General features: G+C 48.2%; 1 protein-coding gene across 9 annotated transcripts in view; it reads right to left on the reverse strand.

Moving 5' to 3' along the window:
* Positions 1-24,629, reverse strand: part of DISP1 (dispatched RND transporter family member 1) — a 188,193-nt gene that overhangs the window by 71,762 nt on the left and 91,802 nt on the right. The window contains exon 1 of one of the 9 annotated variants that reach the window (XM_045453342.1): positions 8,888-9,218. The exons of 7 other annotated variants lie outside the window; for them this stretch is intronic. In XM_045453342.1, coding sequence (XP_045309298.1) covers positions 8,888-9,194 — 307 coding nt within the window. In that variant the 5' untranslated portion in view covers positions 9,195-9,218. Of the gene's footprint in view, positions 1-8,848; positions 9,219-24,629 lie in introns of those variants that run through there. One more of the 9 variants, XM_045453348.1, reaches the window with a different exon arrangement.

Here is a 24,629-nt window from a genome sequence, read left to right on the forward strand (position 1 = left end):
CTTCGATTTAGTTTATTAAAGCGGCCAATCCCACCTCATTGAGGTCGCGGCTGCAAGAAACGCAAACAAAGGTTCTAGAGTCGTTGATCCCATAAATTACCCCGAGAAACCCATCCCTGCCCCTCCTTGGCGGGACGTCTGCGCCCTCCCTGGCGGGACGTCTGCCCCCTCCCTGGCGGGACGTCTGCGCCCTCCCTGGCAGGACGTCTGCGCCCTCCTTGGCGGGACGTCTGCCCCCTCCTTGGCGGGACGTCTGCCCCCTCCTTGGCGGGACGTCTGCGCCCTCCTTGGTGGGACGTCTGCCCCCTCCTTGGCGGGACGTCTGCGCCCTCCTTGGCGGGACGTCTGCCCCCTCCTTGGCGGGACGTCTGCGCCCTCCTTGGCGGGACGTCTGCGCCCTCCTTGGCGGGACATCTGCGCCCTCCTTGGCGGGACGTCCTTCTTGCTCCTTCCCAGGCTTACCCACCATCTAAAGAAACAGTTCCCTCAGAAATGGAAGCTGATGGTCCTACGTCAGTCAATATTCACTTTCTTCACCTCCTAAAGTCCCTGCAAGACTCTTCTCTTGGCTCTGTCTCCACTACTCTAATGTCCTCTGCTTTCTGGGGCCCCCGAGTCCATTTTCTCGGGGCACTCTCGTAATTCTCTTATTCTAAAATTTGGCAACACCCACGGCTCCCGTCAGCCCTGTGTTCTGCCAGCAGCTCAGACTCAAGAAACTCAATACACTGGTCCCCCCTCGTCGGCGGGGGGCGCAGTTGAGACCCCCAGTGGGGTGGGAATCAGTCAGCAGACAGGAGGAACCCCAGTACTGTTCTTCCCGCACAGACACGCCCCCGATGAGGCTCCTTTACAAAGGGGCACGAGGTGGGGGTGAACAGCAGGAACCAGGATGAGGCGGAGCGGAGGCCACAACCCCCAGTAATAAGCCCTCACACAGCCCCCTCTCCAAACGCCTCGCTGTCCCGCCTCCCTCCTCCCTGTGCGGATGGGTGAGGGGGACAGGTGCCTGCGGACAGGGGCCAGGCTCCAGGGGACACGCCCACGCAGGGACAGGTGCCATGGGCCACGTGCCAGGGGACAGGCACCAGGTGCCTGGGGACAGGGGCCAGGCCGTGTGACCCTCCGGCCGCCCGTCAGTAGGAGCATCGCCTGCGACTGAGCGCGGGTAACTGAAACCGCAGAGCGAGGCGCAGGGGTGGGGCCTGCTGTATAATCATGTCTCAACCCCAAGCGACGTCTCATTTCCTGTGTGTTTACCCTCTCAGTCACGTGAGCCCCAAAGTGCCCCGCATCTCCCCGGAAGCCTGCCACGCCGTCCACCCTCGGTCACCTGTCCTGGGGCTGCAGCCGCACCTTCCTCTCCGGCTGCGCCGTCTCAGCTCCATCACCTCGTCCGCAGCCCTGCACCCGCCCCTGCGTCTCAGTGACCACCCTTCCTTCCCCGCAGCAGCCTCTGCCCAGCTTTCCAATGGCCCCGTCCCGTCTACTCTCGACATCACATGACTCCGCCTCCACGAAGCCTTCCTGGATCACCCAGGCCAGAAGCCCCGGCCTCCTCCGCCAAGTCTCTCACAGCACTTAGCTCGTGTTAGGTTCTTATCTCAGTCGTTTTTACACCTCTTTTACCCCCTTGACCTACACTTGACCCCACAGACTCTATTATTATCATTTTTATGCCCCTCAGGAAGGTCCAGTACATAGCAAGCACCTGACAAATATCTGTTGGAAAAAAACTGGTGTTTTACAATTTGTCACTGTCGCATCATTACTTTGTTACATCACTATTTAGTAAGTTGAATAAATGTGGTTTCAGTAAACACATCCTACTTTCTCGCTGATTTCCACGGGCCCCAAGGCCCACTTCCTCTGTGGTCGTGGGAAAGAAACCACGGCCAACACCCAGCACATTTTAAGCATAACTGTGTGCGTGGACCTACTGTCCGCTTGTCAATTCTGGGTAGTAAACTCCTGAATAACGGGAAGTATCAGGACTGGCTTTTCACACTTTTATCCAAACCAGCAGAGGTCACTCCAGTAACGATATGCACGCAGGCTTATCTTCGGAGGTTCTTTAAAAGTTTATTTTTGTTTGGCTTCTGAGGGTAGGCTTTTCCTTGGCATTGGCACAAATATTCTTAAACAATGAACATAAATAAAAGTTTTCTCTCACGGTGAGCCATTAAATTTAATAGACAACAGACCTTCTGCCTAACTGCCATCTTATGCTAGCATAGTAATAGAGTCCTGGAAAGGAGTGGATCTGGGAAATCTTAGATTGTATTCATTACATCCTTTGCTTGATTTGATTAAAAAACTAGTAAACTATATCCACTTTACCAATAATCCAGAAAGCAATTTGGTCATCAGGAATAAAATTTACTTATTAATCTAAACACTTCTAAAAATTTTACTGACGATCAGAAGCTGTATTTTTAAGTTCGTTTATTCATTTTGAGAGATGGGGGGAGGGGGCGCAGAAAGAGGGAGAGAGAGAGAATACTAAGCAGGCTCCACACAGAGCCCAACACGGGACTCGAACTCCCAAACCGTGAGATCATGACCTGAGCGGAAATCAAGAGTCGGATGCTTAACTGATGAGCCACCCAGGGGCCCCAGAAGCTACTTTAAAGCAAACACACAGAGATTAGCAACTTGCAGAGTAAAGGTAGCCTCCTATTTTCCTGTGGACCAAAAAAAAGAAAAGAAAAGAAAAGAAAAGAAAAGAAAAGAAAAGAAAAGAAAAGAAAAGAAAAGAAAAGAAAAGAAAAGAAAAGAAAAGAAAATCTGACAACGCAATACTCAATATAGACAAAAATTTGAGCCTTCCTTAACCTAACCAAAAGTTACAGCACCTTCTTCAATGTAAAACCCAAGTCCAGGAGGTTAGTCTGTTACGGGCTTCGGGTGGGAACTCTGGCAAACATTCTGTCTGGTCTCGAGCCGCAGGAGAGCCCTCGACCGCTCAGAGCAGGGAGAATGCGTTATGTCAGAGCAGGACAGGAGGCCCAGATGTGCTAGTTTTCTATCTAAACAAGCTGGAACATTTCAGCCGTGACAAAATAACTAGGCTGTAGATCATGTAAGAATACAATCTTGTCACACATGATGATTTAAAGGAAAGCATAATGCGGCCCTGGGCTCTGGAGAGCAAATGTTTCTGATTTGCAACACGCGATTTCACAATAAGAGATTTTATTTTACAGAAGATGCTCCCGTTACGAGAGGGGCTCCTAGAACAAAGACCCCCACTCTGAACCTCATCAGAGTAAGACTGGGGCACTGGTACCAAACCTTAAACACATCTAAACGGATGCGCTGTGCATATGCTAAGAGCGGAATTATGACTAATAAACTGAAATCTTCTCGAAGTCAGACCTCTGATATTTATGGAGAAAGTTACACGTACTTTCCTTATGTCATGAAATAAAATACACGCAAGTTAATTTTCCAAAAGTCAGACTTTGTGGGAAAATACACGTGTCACCTGCATACAAACACCTGTCAGCACTGCTCCAGGCTTCGATGAAGTGATGTGACGACACATCGCTGTCTCTGATGTAAAATGAAGTTCCACAGAAGACAGTAAGCAAACATTCTAGTCCTATTTATTTACACTTTTTGTAATATGTGGTAATGTTATTTTTGGCAAGAAAAGACTCTTACGCTACCCAAACCCTAAGAAGGAAGACATCGTTAGCGTTTGGTATTTCACGAATGTAGTGGGAGTAGTTTTCTATGTGGAAAACACGCTCATTAGTTATTTAGAAGTTCAAAGAGTCCCAAATCATGAAACTCCTACCACGTCTGGCCTCAGAACGTAGTAATTGTGAAACAGAGATGTGAGATGGCCCTAGATTTGAGAAACGAGGTGATAACAAGTGAAAAAGCAAGGATATTTATTCGTGTCAGAATGCAAGATATGTGATACACCGGAGTATTTTACTCAGGCTTCTCTTAAAATGCTGTGTTGTCAGACTCCAAACAGAGGTCTGGCTGGAAGAACGCATCTGTAACTGGGATACATCAGAAACCAGGGCCAGCGGAAGGCAGAGGGTATCTTAACACAGCAAATACCGCATGTCCCTAAGCTCGGCAATCGCCAGCCACCCCAAAAACACTGAAACGTAACCCGTCGCGGCTGGGGGGCTCCACCATGAGGGTCCCGAAGAACAAGCCATCCTTCGTTGCAAACCTCACAGGGGGAGCGGAAGCAGGCTCTACTGGCCATTACTGTCCCTGAAGGGGGACCCTTCTGAGCTGTCACCCAGAACGGACCTCCTGCGTATGGGCTGTAAGAGCGCGGTCCTGGGGCTGAGGAGGTGCGGGCGCCACAAGGCGGGTGTCGTGATGCCCACCCCAAGCCGCCACGTGCATGCCGTGACGGAGGCATCCACGCGAGCCTCGGAGTGCGGTGACTGGGGGACAGAGGAACCTCGCAGCGGCCTTAACCTGAAGCATCTTTACAGAAACGAAACCCACCACCCTCTAAACCTGTCCCAGGCTCTCAGGCCACAAAACTTTTGACAAAAATGTGGTGGGGAAAATACTTGAAGCGGATATAAGCATTTCTATTCCTTAACAACAAAAGTGACGAGCTAATGGTATAAGGAAAATTACCAGGACAAACATGTGACAAGCCTGGGTTCAAACACTGCATCTGCAAAGAAACACCAGGGACAGGCAGTTGGTCACTTTGATTGCAAAGCAGCCACAACGAAATAAGGGACACACTTTATTTACTGTACCAGAGTTGTGACTTATGTTAACAACCGGCTACCACAACAGGATCTCGGCCTTAAAAGGAAAGAGAAAAGAAGTACCCTCGCAATGTCATTAGTAATACCCAGTATTCAGATTTGCAAACAGCTGTCAGAGGAGAATGAAAAGAAAAAGAAAAAATTCGGGAACTGGGGAAATGAAACCAGGGGTGATTTCCTTCGCTCCTGAGTTAGGTGTCTGCCTTGTTCGGTCCCTGAACAGTCCTCACCTCCCTGGATAGCTTGTCACGATCAGGAATTCCTCAGTACCCCCCCCCCATATCCCCAAGCCACATTCCCATGCACAACAGTCACACAGCCCCTCCCCGTCGCCACCCCTGTGGGATACGAGGCCGAGCAGGGGCTCTGTCCTTCCTGGGCCGGTGGAATGTCTAACACCATCCACACCCTGCCGGCCTGGCAAGGAGTTCAACCCAGCACCAAGGATCAAGCTCAGAACCCCCCACAGAAACAAGTGGAAATGTGTCACAGCTCTCTACAACAACCCCTCATTTTGCATAAAGCTAAAACGTACTTTTCAGTCGGGTCAGAGAGGCCTAACTTTTGAGAGTAACTGCTTTTCCTAATCTCTGGCTATATTTGCAACGATGGCTACCGCTGGCACTGACATTTGGTGACTGGGGCTCCGAGACAGTGGCCAGGACAATGACGCACGGTGGACTCAGATCCTACGAAGCCAGGAGCACGTGGACAACTCTCGGTCTTGAGGTGCGTGCGACTCTTGATCTAGAGGTCATGAGTTCGAGCCCCGTGCTGGGTGTAGAGATGGCTTAGAAAAGAAAAAGAAAAAGATGCTGAGCCTTTCCTATTACGATCTTAAGGTCCTCGCATTTTTGACATTGTCCAAGACTAAATTTCACAAGCTCTCTCAGCATTCTCTCTTGGGGGAGGTGGCATTTACAGAGCCTATTCTCCGTGACAAGCATGTGTCCTTCTCAGGACAGCAAGGGGGAAGAAGCAGAGGGGAGACAACAGAACCAGGAGGTCCTGGCACTCACGCCTTGTCTCTGCGGAAAAGCCCCTCAAGCTGGTCTGACGACACCTGGATCGGAAATAATAATAATGCACGGACTTCACGGGGACACAAGAAAACTTTTCTTCTGATCCCAGCTTCAAAGAATGAAACTAATACGCCGTTGGTGTAGCAGATTTCAAAAGGCAAGTAAATCTGTACCTAGCAGCACACCTGCATTTTGGGGTCCCGGCGCTGTATTTAAGAAGCTCAACGTGCATGTGCACAAGTCTCCCTCAACAGCTTCTATTTTTTAAAAAGTTCCTGTTAAAAACCTAAGTCCTAGTGCCTTTGATCGAGACTAACTTCAAACACGGCAAAGCCTGAAGATTTTAACGGCTTTCTTTGGGTCTCCGGCCTGGCTGAGGCGAGCAGGCGCTGGCATCGGTTACACAAGCAGACCCTGACCTGACCAGCATGTTGCTTAGCTCACTCTTTTTAAAAATGAAGCACAAAGGTAGGGACAAGACACGTTCTCCCCACTTGGCTCAGCAGTGGACAGCAGTGTATGTATAAATCTCAAGTTTATGAAAGTTATCTCAAGGACAAGTGCTCGTAACAGATTCCTATTTTATTCCTCATGTACCCTTTCGCTGTTTAATGCTAGTATCTGTGACTTCTTTTTTAAGACAAAAGGTTAAATAACAAAAGCAAAGGAAAAGAGAAAAAAAAAGCCTCCAGGGTAAAATCATACTGCTGAGCAGATAAAAAATATACTTGGAAGGACCCCTGCCTGGGTGGCTCAGTCGGTCGAGCGTCTGACTTCGGCTCAAGGTCATGATCTTGCCGTCTGTGAGTTCGAGCCCCGCCTCGGGCTCTGCACTGACAGCTCGGAGCCTGGAACCTGCTTCGGATTCTGTGTCTCCCTCTCTCTCTGCCCCTTCCCCGCTCATGCTCTGTCTCTGTCTCTCAAAAATGAATAAACATTAAAAAATATTTTCTTTTTAAATATACTTGGAGTAGTTTCAACATTTTGTGAACAAGCTACCTTTTCCAATAAGCTAACTTAGAAGTTCACACTGGACGCTAGGGGTCTGACAGTAACACCTCCAGTTGAAATTTCATATATCAGAAATTTCACATATCAGAAATTTCATATATCAGAGCCTTCATGATATATGAAAGCTCATTGTTTTATTCATGAAAAATAAACTTAATCCGTTATCTGTTTAGTTCTTTAACATTTTATAAAATGATCTAGGCTCAATTTTATATTTTAGTTCTGACCTTTTCTTAGGTAACCCTTCTAAGAGAATACCGGTTTCTACCAAGGAGATGGGGGGGGAGGGGCAGCACTTTTCACAGCATGGAAATAAATCTCTGCGATGCACTAAGTTCCAATCACCACTTTCTACTTTATTCCGCAACTTTAAAGTACAGTTGCAAGTCTGAAGCACAGTACTTTTCAGCATTCCTGCTTTAAACATCCAGTCGTGCGGGCTGAGTCCTGCAGACGTCAGAGTCCAAGGTCACAGCTGCATCCGGCTTGTCCCCGTCCCGGCACGTGTCAGTCCTCGCGAACCCGCGTCCCCGAGCCTCGGCTGTCTTTCTGGCTCACACGCTCGGGCGAACCCTCAAGTTACCAGGCAGGTGCGACAAGAGTGTACTGGACTTTAGGCACCTGGCTTTGCTCCCCTGCGGTCTCTTGAGCCTGGGGACACAGTTCAGAAGAAAGGCTGGGCCAACACGGCAGGCCGCCCTAGACGGTACCAGGAACGTGGGGGGCGCCAGCGGCCACGGTGCGAAGGTGGGAAGTCTGGGCCGGGCAGAGAGGCCGCAGGCCGGAGCTCAGGCTTCGGGGGGCAGCAGGAACGCAAGTGGGGGGACGGCACAGGGAGGCAGAAGGGACCCCACGGTTTCCACGCCGTAATCTGACGGAGCGGTCAGCTCGGCTTCCACAACTTACTGGACGAGAAACGCGAGTGGGAAACTCCGTGACACTGGGTGGACCTAAGAGTCCCCGCAGAGGTGTGACAAAGGGCCCTCGGCACCGTGGTCTCGAGATTCCAACCAGCTTGTTTCCGCACAGCCCCATCACGTCCGCTATAATCCGGGACCCACGGGGGCTGCGGGAGGTCCCGCCCCTGCCGTCCTCAGGGGACAGTGTCTTCCACCTGCAGGACAGACACCCCCTCGGCCCTTGCTCTACCGGGGCCGCGTCTGCACGGACTGCCCGCAAACCACCTCCCTCCCTTTGGTCCTTGGTGCAGACACACCTTCTGGACAACCCCAGGAGAAACGGCAGCAGCCTTGCGTTTGGGGAAGACGCCTGTGCCCTTCGGTTATACTAATCCCTAGGCAGTCCAAGGTCACCTGATGGGCAACGGGGAAACTGGTTCTACCCCTAAGTTACAATAACACAGAGAGACGGAGGCTTTCAAACTACCCGATCACGAGGAAAGAAGAAAACACAACTTGGGAACACGGAATTAAAGAAAAGCCAGAAACAAGCTCCTGAGCCAGTCACTCTTCAATTTTGAAGAGAGGTATATACACCGCGCTCATTTACAGCAGACAAATCGCTGGAAAAAAGTCAGCTAAGAAGGTGCCATCGCACTTCTCTTGGTACAGAGGCACTCGCACGCCATGAGAAGGGCTCCAAACAACCCAAAGAGCCCCCACGGCCGAACCACCCTCAGCGCGAGTCCCGAGTTTCACCACTGCCGTGGAGCAGGACGCCAGCAGAGCTGAGCGCGGCCGAATCTCCTCCCCTCTCTCCCCAGACGACCGACTCACAGCCTCGTCCCCTTTCTCTGCCCAGCGACGAGCATCCACACCTGCTCTGGACGAGTGCCATGTTGCGAGAGCTGGGGCTTTTATGCTGGAGCGATTCGACTCACGCATCCTGTCCACACGCTTCAGAGACCAGGAAGGAGTCCTGCGCTCTGACCGACTTCGTCCACCCCAGTATTATTTCCTAATCCACCCACGTAATCCTCTTCGGGATAACCTTTCTTCTTGTTGATTCCATTTCTTACTATCTCCTCTGGGGGGTTGTGGGGACGGTGAACACTCTTATTTCACAGACTGTAAATTTTCTTAATTTTGTTCTCACCCTGGAGTAACAGCTCAGGAGGGCACAAACTCTACGCACAGTTCTTCCTCCTCAGTGCCGCCCGATTATCACTTCCCCGTCTCCTGGCATCCGTGCTGCCGATGACCAGTCCGTTCACGGCCTCCCCTCTCAGCGAGGGCTCTTCCCCCCGGTCGCCGTAAGATCTGCTCCTCAGGTCTGGCGCAGTCCTACAGAGTTCCAAGACGCGAGTGCGCCTGTATTTACCACTTGCACCTGGAATGCACCGCTGACCCGCTGGCTCCCGTCTTGCATCAGTTCTGGAAGACACGCGGGGGGTGCTATCCCAGATTTCTCTTGCAATCTCGAGAGCGCGGCTGGGGGACATGCTCCTTAACGCGAGCTTTGGCCATCAGCTTTGCAGGGCCGGTTTCATGGGAGGGATCGTTGTTTTGGCCTGGCTTCCTTCCTTCCTTCCTCCCCGCTGCGTGTGCTCACATGGTTGTCCTTGTTTCCTTCCTTCCTCCCCCTACGTGTGCTCACACGGTCGCCTGCACATATCTCCTCTGCCAGCCTGATACCGCTCACGTATTTGCTCTGCAGCAGATAACAGCACGGGTAAGGCTCCAGTTCTGTGGGGGCGTCAGGCACAGTGCAGCCAGCGGACCATGGGCCTCGTCTCTGGTCACTCAACTCTGTGTCCACCCCCACGTTCTTCCCCTGGTTCACAACTTCCAACACCATTTGCCCAACACACGGGCAGAACCACTCAGCGTCGGTGGGGGGGTGGGGGGTAGTGTGGGCGGGGGAGGACTCTTGCTTCCACTTGTTCCTGCGAGCAGTGAGCCCGGCCCAGCCTGGCCCCCGTGCAGCAGCCAAGGGGCAGTCTAGCACCTTCCTGCTTCTGGCCGGGAGACTGGCCAGCTCACAGTTCCAGTCCCACTCACGACTTCCCATCGCTGATCACCTTACGGTCTTTGAGGTGTTTGTCTTGATTTTGAGGCTGGCCGGGTCATTTCGGTTTTCTCTCTTGTGCTCTGTCATTGGCACGTGGAGGACGGTGCCCAAAACAAGGCCTATTGTGCCTGCTGGCCGGAGCTCTCCGGTCCACCAGCGTGGGGCCTACTACAGAACGGGGTTTCGATAAATAGCTTTCACAAGGTAAGCACAAGTAAATGTGCTTGTGTCCAAATATGTCCATGGAATCTCGAATCCTAATAGGAGAGCGTTAACACAATCCTGTGGCATACACGTTTTACTCGCTTGATTAAAACCAGCCATGTCTGTGCCAGCCGAACGAACAGAACAACACCCTGTATAATTCATAGTGAGCTTGAAACAGTTACAAGTTCTAAGAACAGGAGCAAACTGACAGGTATAAAACACTAAGCACAGCTCCTGACCCATCTCCTCCTGACTTCTTCCTTCTCTACACGTAAGGGGTCACTGGAGACACAGTCCTAAGGAAAATCTCTCCATCTTGGATCGGAAGCTGAAATTAACGGGAATCGACTCAAACTGGTTTAGCCCACATCATTCTCAGATGTAACGCATCCCAAGAACCTTTTTGTAGGAGGGGAATACTATGAGGGAAAACAGGGTTTCCAACCAATGTGAGGCCATCGAGACGCAGTGTATCTGCAACGTGTGGTATATTAACACCACAAAAAGAACAGTAATAATCCTTGGGAATTCTCAAAAAAAAAAAAAAAAAAAAAAAAAAAAAAAAGGAAAAAGAAAGAAAAGAGAGAAAGAGAAAAGGTCAAAGAATAAAAACTCTTCAGAGGTCTTTAGCACCGAGAAAACGGTCTTTGATTTTGGAAAAGGCTTCCATTTATTTTACACTGAAATATTTTTGGTATCGAGAAATTACATTTATTAGATTACTCATTTCAAAATAAATAATGCTTTAGGATATCCCACTGGCATCCATTTAACTCTCTGGGCGTCACACAACACTTCTGATGTGGAGATGTCTGGGTTTGGAGCAAATACTCAAGAAAGAATTCTTGAGAAGGGCGCCTGGTGGCTCAGTCAGTTAAGCGTCCAAATCTTGGTTTCAGCTCAGGTCATGATCTCACAGTTCGTGAGTTTGAGCCCTGCGTTGGGCTCTGAGCTGACAGCGTGGAGCCTGCTTGGGATTCTCTCTCCCTCACTTTCCATCTTGCCCCTCCCCTCCTTGGGCTGTCTCTCTCTCTGTCTCTCAAAATAAATAAATAAACAAACAAACTCAAAAAAAAAAAAAAAAAAAAAAGAATTCCTGATCCTCGGCTGTTCCCTAATGAGCCTACCGATCCCATAATCCCTGGATGGCCCGTTTGGAACACAGGCTTCTACTCCTCACCAGGACAGTGTGATTTAGGGTTGTGTGTTTCTAACAAGCTTCTGGTTAGCTTCTGGTCATCTGTTCCAAACTCCTCTCTTTCCCAACCAGGCAAACCCTTTTACACTCTGGCCACTTCGGCTCTCACTCTGCTAGAAGGTTCCCTGATGTGCCAATAAATAAATCAATATTTTATCAACCCTTATTTATTCACTAAGTCAATAAATATTTAGAGGTACCTGGGAAGTCACCATGCTTAGTGCTGTGAAAAATACTGAGGTCAAAACCTTCCATAACTAACCTCACGCCATCCATCTTAGAAGTTAAATTGTTTACACAAGCAAGAAATAAGTTCTCCCAAAGCATTCTGAATGGGTTTTCCAGGAGTGGAAAGAGATACATAGTGTATCTGCTAGAGTCTCTTTCCTGGCCTTCTTATAACTTAGTATCCATTTTAAAGAGTTCTTGAAAGAGTTGAGGGAATAATAAAGATTCCACCATGTACAGGCTAAACAGATCTGTAGTCTCACTAGTAGGCTTCAGTAATTACAAACGGATGCTGGGTATTCTCTCCAGATAGAAGGAAATGAAAATATTCGAGCACGGAAAATAAGCCTCCCATCTTGGTATTTCTGGAGTTTCACAGCACAAAACAGCTCAAAAGTTAGACAAAAGGATGAAACCACTCACTGCCTGTTAAATTCTCCAGATGATGTATTTTTACAGATAATAACACAGCGATATATATATTCAGTGGGAACAATTTACTCTTTTGAATCAAATATGTATTTTTTAATTCACAAAGTCCTATGAGCACATTTTTAAATTTGCTTTTACTCGTGCTTAATTTTTAAATAATATTCATATTCTAGGGCAAATCTTAATGAAGTCATTCAAGTTATCCAAAACTAATAAGTCCGTGGAATAAATGGAATTATTAATGATAAAGGAAGCTTTCACATAGACCCAATTAAGTCAATTTTATAATTTTATTAAAGCATGACAGAAGAGCCCATGTGAATGCAATAAAGTTTAATGGAAACTCAGTCTGGTCCTAAGAGCAGGCAGAGTATGCAATGAAAGCATAAATTGTAAATAAGAAATAGTCTTACAGAAAGTCTCTATTTCCTCAGGAGTCAGCCAACATCTACTCATGATCAAATTTATGTAGTCAGAGCTTGTGGATAGGTAAAGTGATGCTGTATGTTGTTTATATAGTCTGCATTTGAAACATGAAGTTATTCTTTAATTAGCATTGCTACGCCAGAGTTAATGGCTGCATGAAAACGAGGCTCATTACATGATTCTGTAAGTGTGCCCCGTAATAAGTGACATTACCACACAGCTGTGTAAACATATTTACCATGCCGTGTTCTTTTACCACAGGTGTAGACTTTCTACTCCGAGCATCAGTAATACGTATCCCAGACTAGCCTGGTTTAGCATTACCAGCGAAGGGAAAAAATATTTCTTAGACGATTTAACTATCTGTACAATATAAAATATTAACCCAACAGAACATTCCATATGTCGTAATACAACTTTTTTTTAATTAAAAAATTTTTTAATGTTTATTTATTTTTGACAGGGAGAGACAGACAGAGCATGAGCGAGGGAGGGGCAGAGAGAAAGGGAGACACAGAATCGGAAGCAGGCTCCAGGCTCCAAGCTGTCAGCACAGAGCCCGACGCGGGGTTCGAACTTACGAACCGTGAGATCACTACCTGAGCCGAAGTCTGATCTTAACCGATGAGCCACCCAGGCGCCCCAATACAACTTATTTTTGTATTTTTATGCCCCAACTTATCCCTAAAAGGGTTTATGGTAGCTACTTAATTCCTTTATTTTAGATACATTAACAATTAAATCTTCGTCTAAACAGTAACAGGAGTCTTAAATAATCTGATTTGCATTACCAGCACACATCACTCGCAACATGAGTATATTTTGTTTTTCTAGTAAAATGTCATTATAAAGAGGTGAAATGTTCCAATAATATAATCGAACAACTAGGAATCACTTTATTAGGTACAACTAAGTCCCTGAATAACCAAAAATAAACGACCCTTTCTAAATGCAATACAAAGTGTCTAAGAAGGAAACTTGTAGCCTTTTGCACATCAAGAATGGTAACGCATCACCTGATAAACTCTACAAGCTAGGGTACACACAGTGTATCCAGTACGTTCAGAACAAAACGGCTCGGTGAGGCATGACTTCTTACGAAGATCTCTCAAAAGCACGGCTTTTGGGGAGCTCCAACAAAACTGTAGTTTCTACCTAAAAATTCAGCAACTTCCGTTTTGGAGATTACTTTTCACTATCATATTGCAACCCCCTCCCCCCCCCCCACTGTACCTTCTACGTTTCACGTGATTTCTACAGATGTGCAACCCTCAATAAAGGGCACGAGAGCCCTTTCCAGCTGGGGCCCAACACCCGCCGGCCTCACCCTTCCTGACCAGGGGAAGAAAAGAGGCAGACCTTCCATTTCCGTGAAAGGACCTGAACCATACACATAGCAGTGCGCATGGCAGGTTGTGCTTGATCTGAACACACACAGCGGAGGGGACAAGGACAACGAGGGCTGCATTCAAGCACAAACTCGATGTTTATTCACACTGCGGTCTGGCCCGCGGGGCGCCCGGACACGGGTTTTCCGAGGCACGGGAGCGGCTCCCTCCCCAGCCTCTGAGCAAACGTCCCAGCCTGGGAACGTCTCTGGCACCTGATAAGTCTAACATTTAGAGGGCTGATGTTGAGAATACTGGGAAGGTAATGCCAAATGTCTCTGGCGCCTTCTAACTTCACACAGTGCAGCTAAGGTCACACCACACCTAAGATCTCCCCACACTGACCAACCGCCAAGGCCGCCGAAGGGAGAGGAGCTCACCGGGCTTGCCTGTCCTCGCTCGTCCCGGAAGGACCGCGCCGGACCTTAAGCAGCTTGTTATGTTAACACACGTGCTCCAAATTCTTCCCTTATTAGTAGATACGCTTAAGGGTACAATGTTACGTTTCAATATTTACTTGTTACAATGAACGCTAATTTAAATAGACCAAGATATTCGCCCATTTCTTGGCCCGTGTTGACTCTCGCCTCTGGTATTTGCATCCGGGCTCACTTTCCTGCCAGCGGAAGCGAATGGTTCTGCGGCTCTTTTGGCACAAATCTCGGGAGAGCACACGTGCTCGGCGTCTGCAGATCTCCGAAGGTCTCACGTCTGCTCTTCAGTGATCTCGCTCCGTGCTCTGGAGGAACGGTTCTCCCACAGCCCTCGGCGTCTGTCAGCAAGTGTCTGCTGTCGGTCTCAGGAAGGACACCTACTTTGTCCCTCGTCATTGTTGGCATCTCCTTCTTTTCTTCCGGAGCCCGGGCTCTTCAAACCTCGCACAAACCCTCCCCCCACCCTCACGGTGGGTCCCCAGCCTCGGTTTCTAGTTTACTGGGAATAACAAGCAATCGGCAGCGACATCGCGGCCCCCGCCACCCCCCACCCCGGCGCCTGTGTGCAGGTCAGCTCTCTGACGTCCCCCCTGCTTCTACAGATAAACTGTCCTCATGCCTAAAACTCACCGGACGCTTGCGTGCGAGCTACCTTCCTCTCACCAGCACAGAGCGCTGCCGAAGACCCTCGGGAACTTCTCCCTCTCTGCTGGGTCGTTCCCATTCGTTCACAAATATGCTGTTACTTTCTCCATTTTAAACATAACAAGACAAATATAAAACCTCCCTTGAGCGAATGCTCTGATTCCCAGACAAAACCCCCAACTTCAGCTTGGCTCAGATCACAGGTGAGACCATGGCTCACTACTTCCATACCGATCTAACTCTTCAAGTGAGTTATTACCCTGCCTTAAAAGCCTCTTCTGGAAGGAACCAAGACGTGTTTCAGTAGATGGATGGATTAATGACGTGAGGCCCCTGCAGACAAGGGGACGTTGTTTGGCACTAAAAAGAAACGACCTTTCGGGCCACGAAAAGGCATGGAAGGCGCTGCGTCGAAGAAGCCAGGCTGAAAGGCTACACACTGTAGACTTCCAACCGTAGGACGTTTGGAAAAGGAAACTCGATGGAGACAGTAAAAAGATCAGCGCTCGAGGAGGCAGGGGGTGAAGCACACAGGTCTTGGGGGGCAGTGAGAACACTCTGTGACACTCTGACGGACATGCGCGTGTCCAGCTCCAAGAACGGGCCCCAGCGTACACGGCCGTGGCCTCTAGGTGACGATGTGTCAGTGCGGGTGCGTCCACTGCCCCATCTGGGGAGGAGTGTCCACAGCCGGGGAGGCTGTGCCCGGTCGGGGTGGGGGCACACGGGAGGTCTCTGTACCCCCCTCTCAAGTTTGCTAGGAAACTAAAACTGCTAGAACAAACAGTATTTTTTTTACATGAAGTTCTGGGTCATTTGGGTCATTGTTTTCATCTGAAGCGTAACTACAGTCAGGTTTCAGTTTTCCACACAGACTACGCAGTTACCTACCATCCAGTTTGCAAACCTGGTGAGGGACACCACTTTCCATGTTCCGGTTAGTTCATTACTCAGTAGGGTCTCCAACAGAAGAAAGAAAACAGAAACCAAGAAAGACAACACATGAAGGGTCTGGCGGAAGTGAAGACAACTCTCCAACCAGACTTTCTCTTTATGTCTCATCTACTCACGTGCACAGCCAAACGACCTGCATCATGTGACCGTGTATGGATGACGTCAGTAACGGTTCAATAAATAAGGCCTTGTTTACTCCTCACGCTTCCCGGAAGAAGTCCCATGATTACCTTCATGTCACGAACGCGAGAAGAAGTTTACAAAAGTCATCCCCCAGGTGCACAATGACAACGCAGCAGAATCGACTTTTTTTTAATTTATTTTTTATTTTTATTTTTATTTTTTTTTAGAATCGCCTTTTAAACGCAGGCACGTGAGCCCAGAGTCCAGACCCAACCACTGTGGAGTCTGTGTCCACCCTGCGGGTTGGCGTTTGCAAGGTGACGTATGCTCTCTAACACATGGGCCCTGTTGGGTCTTAGGAACCACACTGCCTAGATTTTACTTGCTTTAGTCTTACTAATTTACCTAACGAGACAGCATATATCTCAAAAATAAATAAACGTTAAAAAAAAAAAAATTTAAACCACATAATATAAAATAAGGCCCTCACCCTTTGTGATGAGGACATAAAATGGAGATTTTATCACTGAAAATTTGATCAACATAGAAATGGGATTGAATGCCCACAATGCAGAAATCAACAGATGATAATTCATCAGGTAAGAGGACACGGTCTGATTTTCTCAGGCAGATACTGAAAGAAAACAAGTAACTTTTAAAACTGTTTTAAATATCCTCTGGCCGTTAGAATCTGAGACTCTGTTTTCTTGATTTTTCTCCCTAAATCAACAGGTTGAAAATTTCAGGAGACAGCACAATGACGTGGAAAGACTGTATTAAACATAATTTCTGGGGCACCTGGGTGGCTCAGTCAGTTAAGCATCTGACTCTTGACTTCAGCTCAGGTCATGATCTCACGGTTTGTGGGTTTGAGCCCCATGTCGAGCTCTGTGCTGACAGCTCGGAGCCTGGAGCCTGCTTCGGATTCTGTGTCTCCCTCTCTCTCTGCCCCTCCCCTGTTCCCCCTCAAAAATAAATAAACATTAAAAAAAAAAAAAGAACTATAAACTAGCTAATAATTTGCATTTGTTTTTCAACAAAATCACTTTTCCTCTTTCAAGAACAATCTACGCCACATAAACACAAAGTTGATACTTCAGTAATGGTGTCCCTCCCTCAACTGCCCTGTGAGCTCGGTCTTTTAAAAATAACATCCCTCCTGGGGGGCTCAGTCTGTTGAGTGTCTGACTCTTATTTCAGCTCAGGTCATGATCCCAGGGCTGTGGGATTGAGCCCTGCATCAGGCTCTGTGCTGAAAGCATGCAGCCTGCTTGGTATTCTCTTTCCCTCTGCCCCTCTCCCCCACTCTCCCTCTCTCTCTAAAATAATAAATAAATAAAAATAATGCCCCTTAGAACCTCAAAAAAAGACATTTTAATACCAACTTAAACTTTTAATACATCAACTACTGAAGACTTTCTCCATTCAAAACAATGCTGATATCCCTGCAGTTAAATTTCCTCCATGAACCCTAAGCGATAACCAACCCCCAAGAAAGTGAGCAGGACTTTACAAGAAAGACCACTTAATAAGAAAGCTTATGTTTCCTCCCCAAAGTACTAGGCTAGTGAAAATCAGATGTCAACAATCCATGTGCAAGACATCCAGACACAAAGCAGAAGAGAAACATGACAGTAACCGTGCACCGTGGAGTGAAGACACACAGGGAAGGTTTGCTCTCGGGACTCAGATGAAACAGGAAATACTTTCTGGAACGTAAATCCAAAATAAGCACATTCATGTTTTTTAAGTCATGTGTATATAGTCTAAGACACCAAGTACTTCAGCCTCTGAAAACACAGAAAAGTAATATAATAATAAAACTGGTCCATGTGTTAAATACAGAAACCAGTCCACTGAAAGCGAAGGCCGCAAATGTCGGGAAGTGTTTCCTGGAGAGAACGGGGCAGCCCTCAATTTCTGTGTCTCACCAGAACTATCAGGTGCGAAGTTAAACTATTCAGTGAACTGCCTCCTTGAAGGTTTAATACAACACCCTAGAAATACAGGACAACTCCTTATAAATTTAACCAAATTCTTAACAAATACATAAAACTAGATGCTACCAATAGTTTAATTATTTAAAACACAATTTCATGTTCTTAGTTCTAAACAACTTTATTGAAGTATAATTTACACTCAATAAAATGTATAAATTTCAAGCATAAAGTTCAATGGGTTCTGACAAATGGGTGGACATGTCTTCGTAACTACTATCAAGATCAAGCTACAGACTATTATTTCTTACACCCTTTATAGCCAATCCCCCAACTCTATTCCACTCCAGGCAGCCACTGATGTAATTCCTTCATTCACAGATTACTCTTCCCTGTTCTAGAACTTGGCAAATGGATCCACAGAAAACGTCCTCTGTGCTGAGTCTCCTTCATTCAATAGACGTCTGGAGATCTGTCCGCACTTAACTGTCACTGCTGAGGAGGGCTGTGCTGCATGACTACTCACAATGTGTTCATTCTCCTCCTGACAGACATTTCCATTGTTGCCAGCTTTTGTCTCTCACAAATAACGCTGATAGCAACATTCATGAACAAGCCTTTCTGTGGACACACGTTTTCACCTCTTTTGGGTAAATGTGTAGGGATGGAACCACGTGTGTTTACTAAGGAACTGCCTATTTTACAAGTGGTTATGCTGTGTGTACTCTCCCATCGAAAACGTCCCCCCTGTTCTGCTTTCTCTCCAGTCTTTTTAACGTCAGCCATTCTGGAGCCTATATCTTGCTGTGAATTTTATTTTATTTTTTAGATTTCATTTTTAAGTAATCTCCACACCCAACGTGGGGCTCGAACTTACAACCCCAAGATCAAGAGTCACACGCTACACAAACTGAGCTAGCCAGGCTCCCCCTCATTGTGAACTTTAAATAACTGAAGTGTCTTTTCAAGTCTGCCCACTTTTTTTTAAATTGTCTTATTATTGTATTATTAACGTTCTTTAAATATTCTAGATACAAGCAGACGTTGCCTCACTTTATGCCCTGTTTTTTTCATTTTTTAAATAATAACTTTTGAAGGCAGAAACGTATACAGTCTTAAGTCCAAATTATCAAAACTTTTTTTTTTTTATCATGAATAGTGGTTTTCTTTGTCCTAGGAAGTTATTATGGTCTGAATGTTTGTGTCCGCTCCCTCCAAATTCATATGTTAAATCCTAATGTAATGATACCAGGAGGTGGGCCCTTAGGAGGTGATCAGGTCATGTGGACAAGGCCCTCGTGAATGGGATCAGTGCCCTTACACAAGCGAGCCCAGGGAGAACACTGGCCCCTTCTGCCACATAAGGACACAATGAAAATTTCATCACCAGAAGACAGCTCGACCCCACCTGCACCCTGACCTTGGTCTTCCAGCTTCCAGGATGGTGAGAAAATCTGTTGATAAGCCACCCCAATCTGCCCTGCTTTGTTACAGAAGCTTGAATGGACTAAGACAAAAATCTTTGCCTACTCTAAGTTCACAAAGACTCTCTAGATGTTTCGTCCTGTAAGTTTTGGTTTTAGGTTTTATAACATTTAGGTCTACGATCTACTTTCAAAAAACGTTGGTATTTGCTGTGAGGCAGAGGTCAAGGGTTGTCCAACCCACCCCCCACCCCCAAGAGATCTACTTAGTCCAGCATCACAAGAGGTTGAAAAGACTAATCTTTCTCCATGGAATGACTCTGGCGCTTTTGTTGAAAAATCAGCTGGTCATATATGTGTGTGGATCTACTTCTGGACTCTGTATTCTGTTCTATTCATCTGTTTGTCTCCATCAGTCGTGTTCTTTTAAAGAGGCGAACTGCACATGACTTCCTCCGTCGTGGTCTAAGGAGTCAGAACCAGGGCTACTGCTGGTGCTCATGTATTCCCAGCAACCTTTCAAAACAACTTTTTTTTAACGTTTATTTTTATTTTTGAGACAGAGAGAGACAGAGCATGAACGGGGGAGGGTCAGAGAGAGGGAGACACAGAATCTGAAACAGGCTCCAGGCTCTGAGCTGTCAGCACAGAGCCCGATGCAGGGCTCGAACTCACGGACTGCAAGATCATGACCTGAGCCGAAGTCGGCTGCTTAACCGACGGAGCCACCCAGGCGCCCCTCAAAAAGGGATAGTAACAGACTGAGAAAAATGGCAAGAGTGTGTATTTCAGTATTTAAAAATGATCACTAACTTTTAAAATAATAATATAAGCCAAGGGGACTCACTCTGTGAAGGCTCATCATTAACCCTTTCACAATTTCCCCAAAGTGCTTCCCCTGGCCTTCAACTGGACCGTGCTCCCTCAGGCTCCTCCGTGGTCGGCCGTCTCCAACCATAGCACGCCTGGCCTGTCACAATCCAGAGTGCCAGTGGGGGAGGGGCAGAGAGAGGGGAAACACAGAAGCAGAAGCAGGATCCAGGCTCTGAGCTGTCAACTCACAAACCGTGAGATCATGACCTGAGCTTAACTGACCTCATGAGCCACCCAGGTGCCCATTTTTTCAGGTCATTTTTTTTAATGAAAATTTCAAAATACACAAAACCGTGACGGTCTTGACCTTTGTTTCATGACAAATGATCCCGATACAGAAACGTTCCCTTCATTTTGCACACATGGTGTAATCTCTAAGTTGGGCATTTGGGTACATTTTGCTTCATTTTAAACCCGTTTCCTTTTTTGTTTTCTTAAAATTTCAGGTAGCTGACATACGGTGTAATACTAGTTTTGGACGTACCACACAGTGATCCAAACACGTCCACACGTCAACCCGTGCTCCTCACAACAGGTGCACGTCTTCATTCCCGTCCCCCCACCCCCTCCCCTGTGGTGACCAGCAGTGTGTTCTCTATAGTTAAGAGTCTGTTTCTGGGGCGCCTGGGTGGCTCAGTCGGTTAAGCGTCCGACTTCGGCTCAGGTCATGATCTCCTGGTCTGTGAGTTCAAGCCCGCGTCGGGCTCTGTGCTGACAGCTCGGAGCCTGGAGCCTGCTTCGGATTCTGTGTCTCCCTCTCTCCCTGCCTCTCCCCTGCTCCTGTGCTCTCTCTCTCAAAAATAAACAGAACAAAAGACAGTTTCTTGGATTACCTTTTTTTTTGTTGTTGTTGTTCGTTCACTTGTTTTGTTTCTTAAATTCCACATCCGTTTCCTTTTTTAACAGTGAAATTATCTTGTCTGCTTGCCCTGGTTGTGGCCTTGCCGGTAAGGTCGACCTTGCTTTGCTAACTGACTCTGTAGATCGGATTCCATCCCCCGTCGGAGTGTTCCACAGCCACACGCACACCTTCCTGCATCTGTTCCCCGAGAGCATTTACAGTAATCAAGTCACAGTAATCGGAGCCTGTAGCAAGTGCCAAGCCCTGGAAACCCACAGCACGCACACTCAGGTGGTGTTCCAATAACGTAACGTTTGAATCTGCTAGAGAGAGAATGGCACGTCCAGACTGTCTGCTTGGGAAGGCACTTGGCTGCGAACATTTGTTCTCTCCTGGAACCCCCCTCACTGGACTCAGGCCAAGTCCACTACGCGAGCGCGCTTGTTACCCGTGTTTGCTCCGCCGACAACAGCCGCGGCTGACCACACGCGGGAACGCACGCCCCAGCCGCACCACCGCGCGCCCCGCTCGCTGCGCGCTCCCGTCCGCGTCCCAGGAACGCGCCCCGGGCGCGCCGCCGGGGCCCACGTTTCCTGCTCCGGTTCAGGGCCTGCGGTCAGCGGGACCCGTGGCACCGGCGCCTCGGCCCGGCTGCTAACCCGCCGGCGGGAGGGTGAGAGTGTTGTCCGTTCTCCCGATTTCTCGTTCTCCCGATTTCTCCACCCGGGAAAGCAGGAAGCGACGACCGCCTCTGTTCCGCGTCTCCACCTCCCAGCACCGCCCATCTGCTCGCCTTCCCACAGCACCGTCTGGCCTCGCGGGTCCGTGCCCCTGCCCCCACCCCGCCCCCCGCCCACAGGCCTCAATATTTCTCTGTGCAAGTGTGCAAATGTGCACTTTACACACACGCTCACTTGTACTCCTTCTGCTTCGCCATCTTCTCTTCCGTCCCCAACACACAAAAGCCTGGTTTCCACTCTCACCTCCTACACGGGCGGGTCTTTGACCTCAAATCTCTTCTCAGCTGCCCGACTCGACCTCCGCCTGGCATCTGACCCCACCGGCCAGTCCCTCCTTCCCGGCACACCTCGAACTCGGTTTTCTGAGCAGCGTTCCATCCAGGTATTTCTTTCTTTTTCTTTTTTTTTTTTTAAGTATTTATTTTCGAGAGAGAGAGAGAGAGAGAAAATCACAAGCAGGATCCGTGCTGTCGGCAAAGAGCCCGATGTGGGGCTCGAACCCACAAACCATGAGATCGTGACCTGAGCCAAAACCAAGAGTCAGATGCCCCTGCAACCAGGTGTTTCTACATCATGTCACCCTCTGCCATTTCGTGGGCTTCTTGTTCCGACACCTTCCTCACACGGGCCATCCTCACATGCCATCCCAGCCCTCCCGTCGGAGACACTGTTCCTGAGTGAGTTTAGCCAAGTCTGACCCCTAACGGCCCGAGCCCAGGTCCTTCTCTGGAGCCTCAGCCTCTCTCCTGGTCGACACGCACAAACTTCTGTCTACTGGATGTTGCCACCTGGAAATTTTCCTTCAGGCCATGCTCTGGGCCCACGTGGCCTCCATACCTGTCCCACCTTCAGAATGTTCTGGGGCCACCTCACTGCATGTGCTCCCCAGTCCATCCTTAAGTGAGCCACGCTTCTTTCCAACACAAGACCCTCACGTGCTGTCCTTCCTTCCTGACAAAAAGGTTTCCCCTCCCTCTTCATTCTGCAAACTCCTGGTATTGTGGTTTAAACCGTGTCCCCCAAATATGTATACTGAAGCCCTAGCCCGCAACACCCCAGAATGTGACTTCATTTGGAAACAGGGCCACTACAGAGTAATTTCTCAGGATGAGGTCATAAGACTGGTATCCTTATAAAAGGGGAAGCTTGGACATCTGTGTCAGGGAGAATGCCCGTGTAAGGATGAAGGTGGAGATAGGGTGACTAGTGTACAAGCCAGAAACCCTAAGGACTGCCAGCAAATCACTAGAAGCTGGAGAAGAGGACCCTCATCCCAGACTTACAGTCTCCAGACTGTAAGGCAACAATTCCGTATTGTTTACGCCACCCGGTCTGTGGCCTTGATATGGCGGCCCCTGGAGACCAGCACACCTAGCCAACATTCAAATCCGAGCTCAAATGTGACCTCCCCCAGGAGTCTCTCCCGTCTCCCTGGAATGGACTAGTCCCCACCTCCTCACTTACATAGTCTCACAGGACTCTACTTTTCCTGCTCAGCATTTATCATATTTATGTGTGTGATTAGTCGTACTAGCATCTTCTATAACGCAGAGCAGCCTTAAAGATCTAACAGATTATCCCTCCCCATCTGTGAAGCACTGATCCCTCTCTGGAATTAGCTTAAGCACCCATTAGTTACTGACTGCTTCTTCCTCCACGGACCACGACCCCAGCCTGCAGAACAGCGCCAGGTGCACAGCTGGTGTTCAAGAATTATCTGTTAAATGAACAGGTGATAAACAGTAAGAGATGTGTGTTCCACTCACTTCTGATTGTGTCTCCAGTGCAAAATGTAACAAAAAGTCGGTCGCAAAGAACGAAGTGGACAATTACATGGGCTGAATAAATGAACGAATGAGCCTGTTTAACAATGATGGGCAGTTCCTTATAAGGAAGCTATAATCAGTTAAAAATGGTAAAAGTCTGCAGATTGTAATCTTCTACATACTAAAGGAAATCTCTTTTAGTAATAATACACTATTCATCATTTACTTCTGTTTTCCAGCTGATATTTAATATTTAAGAAGATTTGCCAACAGGGGACCTGGGTGGTTCAGTCGGTTAAGTGCCCGACTTTGGCTCAGGTCATGATCTCGGAGTTCACGAGTCAAGCGCTGACAGCTCAGAGCCTGGAGCCTGCTTCGGATTCTGTGTCTCCCTTTCTCTCTCTCTCTCTGCCCCTCCCCTGCTTGAGCTCTCTCTCTCTCTCTCTCTCTCTCTCTCTCTCTCTCTCTCTCTCAAGAATAAACATTAAAAAATTAAAAAAAAAAAAAAGAGTACTTCTCAACAAAAGAACTCAAAATGCACAGCTCTCAGTTATGACTGATTTCAAAATGATTTAGATTCGCAGGTACAAAACTTCTCAATAGTTTGTTCCTTAAGGTTTTGCTCTGAAACAGCAAAATAGAGGTTAAGAATTCTTTTTCAAGATTGTCAACAGTGAAAACTGTCTTCCTTTGAATATTACATATTGCTGAGGTAACGCTGGCAACATTAAGAAAAACCTTTTTAGGGGAGCCTGGGTGGCTCAGCTGGCTGACTTTGGCTCAGGTCACGATCTCACGGTTCGTGGGTTCCAGCCCCGCGTCAGGCTCTGTGCTGACAGCTCGGAGCCTGGAGCTGCTTCGGATTCGGTGTCTCCCTCTCTCTCTGCCCCTCCCCTGCTCTGTCTCTCAAGAAAGACACCGTGTACTCTTGAGAAGACGGTGTGTTCCACACACGTGTGCATACGGTGCACGTCCACGGAGACAATGGCTCCGTCTCGCTCACACGACGTAGCGGCCGGCACGTCACGTGTGAGGCTCACCCCAAAGCAGACACTGCCGGCGGCCTCCCTCCGCTGCGCACGCGTCTCTTCGCAGGGGGTCGCTGCCTGGGGTCAGTCCAGAAAGCTGAGCCTTTACTGGGGATGGTCTCGAGTGAAACGACGGGTATGAAAAGCCGGCTTGCTGCTGACCCTCAGGCAGACCAGACCCACTCGGACCCACTTTGCTGACCCTCCCACAGCTGTGAGTTC

The sequence above is a fragment of the Leopardus geoffroyi genome, chromosome C3, assembly GCF_018350155.1.
Source record: "Leopardus geoffroyi isolate Oge1 chromosome C3, O.geoffroyi_Oge1_pat1.0, whole genome shotgun sequence".
NCBI lineage: Eukaryota > Metazoa > Chordata > Mammalia > Carnivora > Felidae > Leopardus > Leopardus geoffroyi.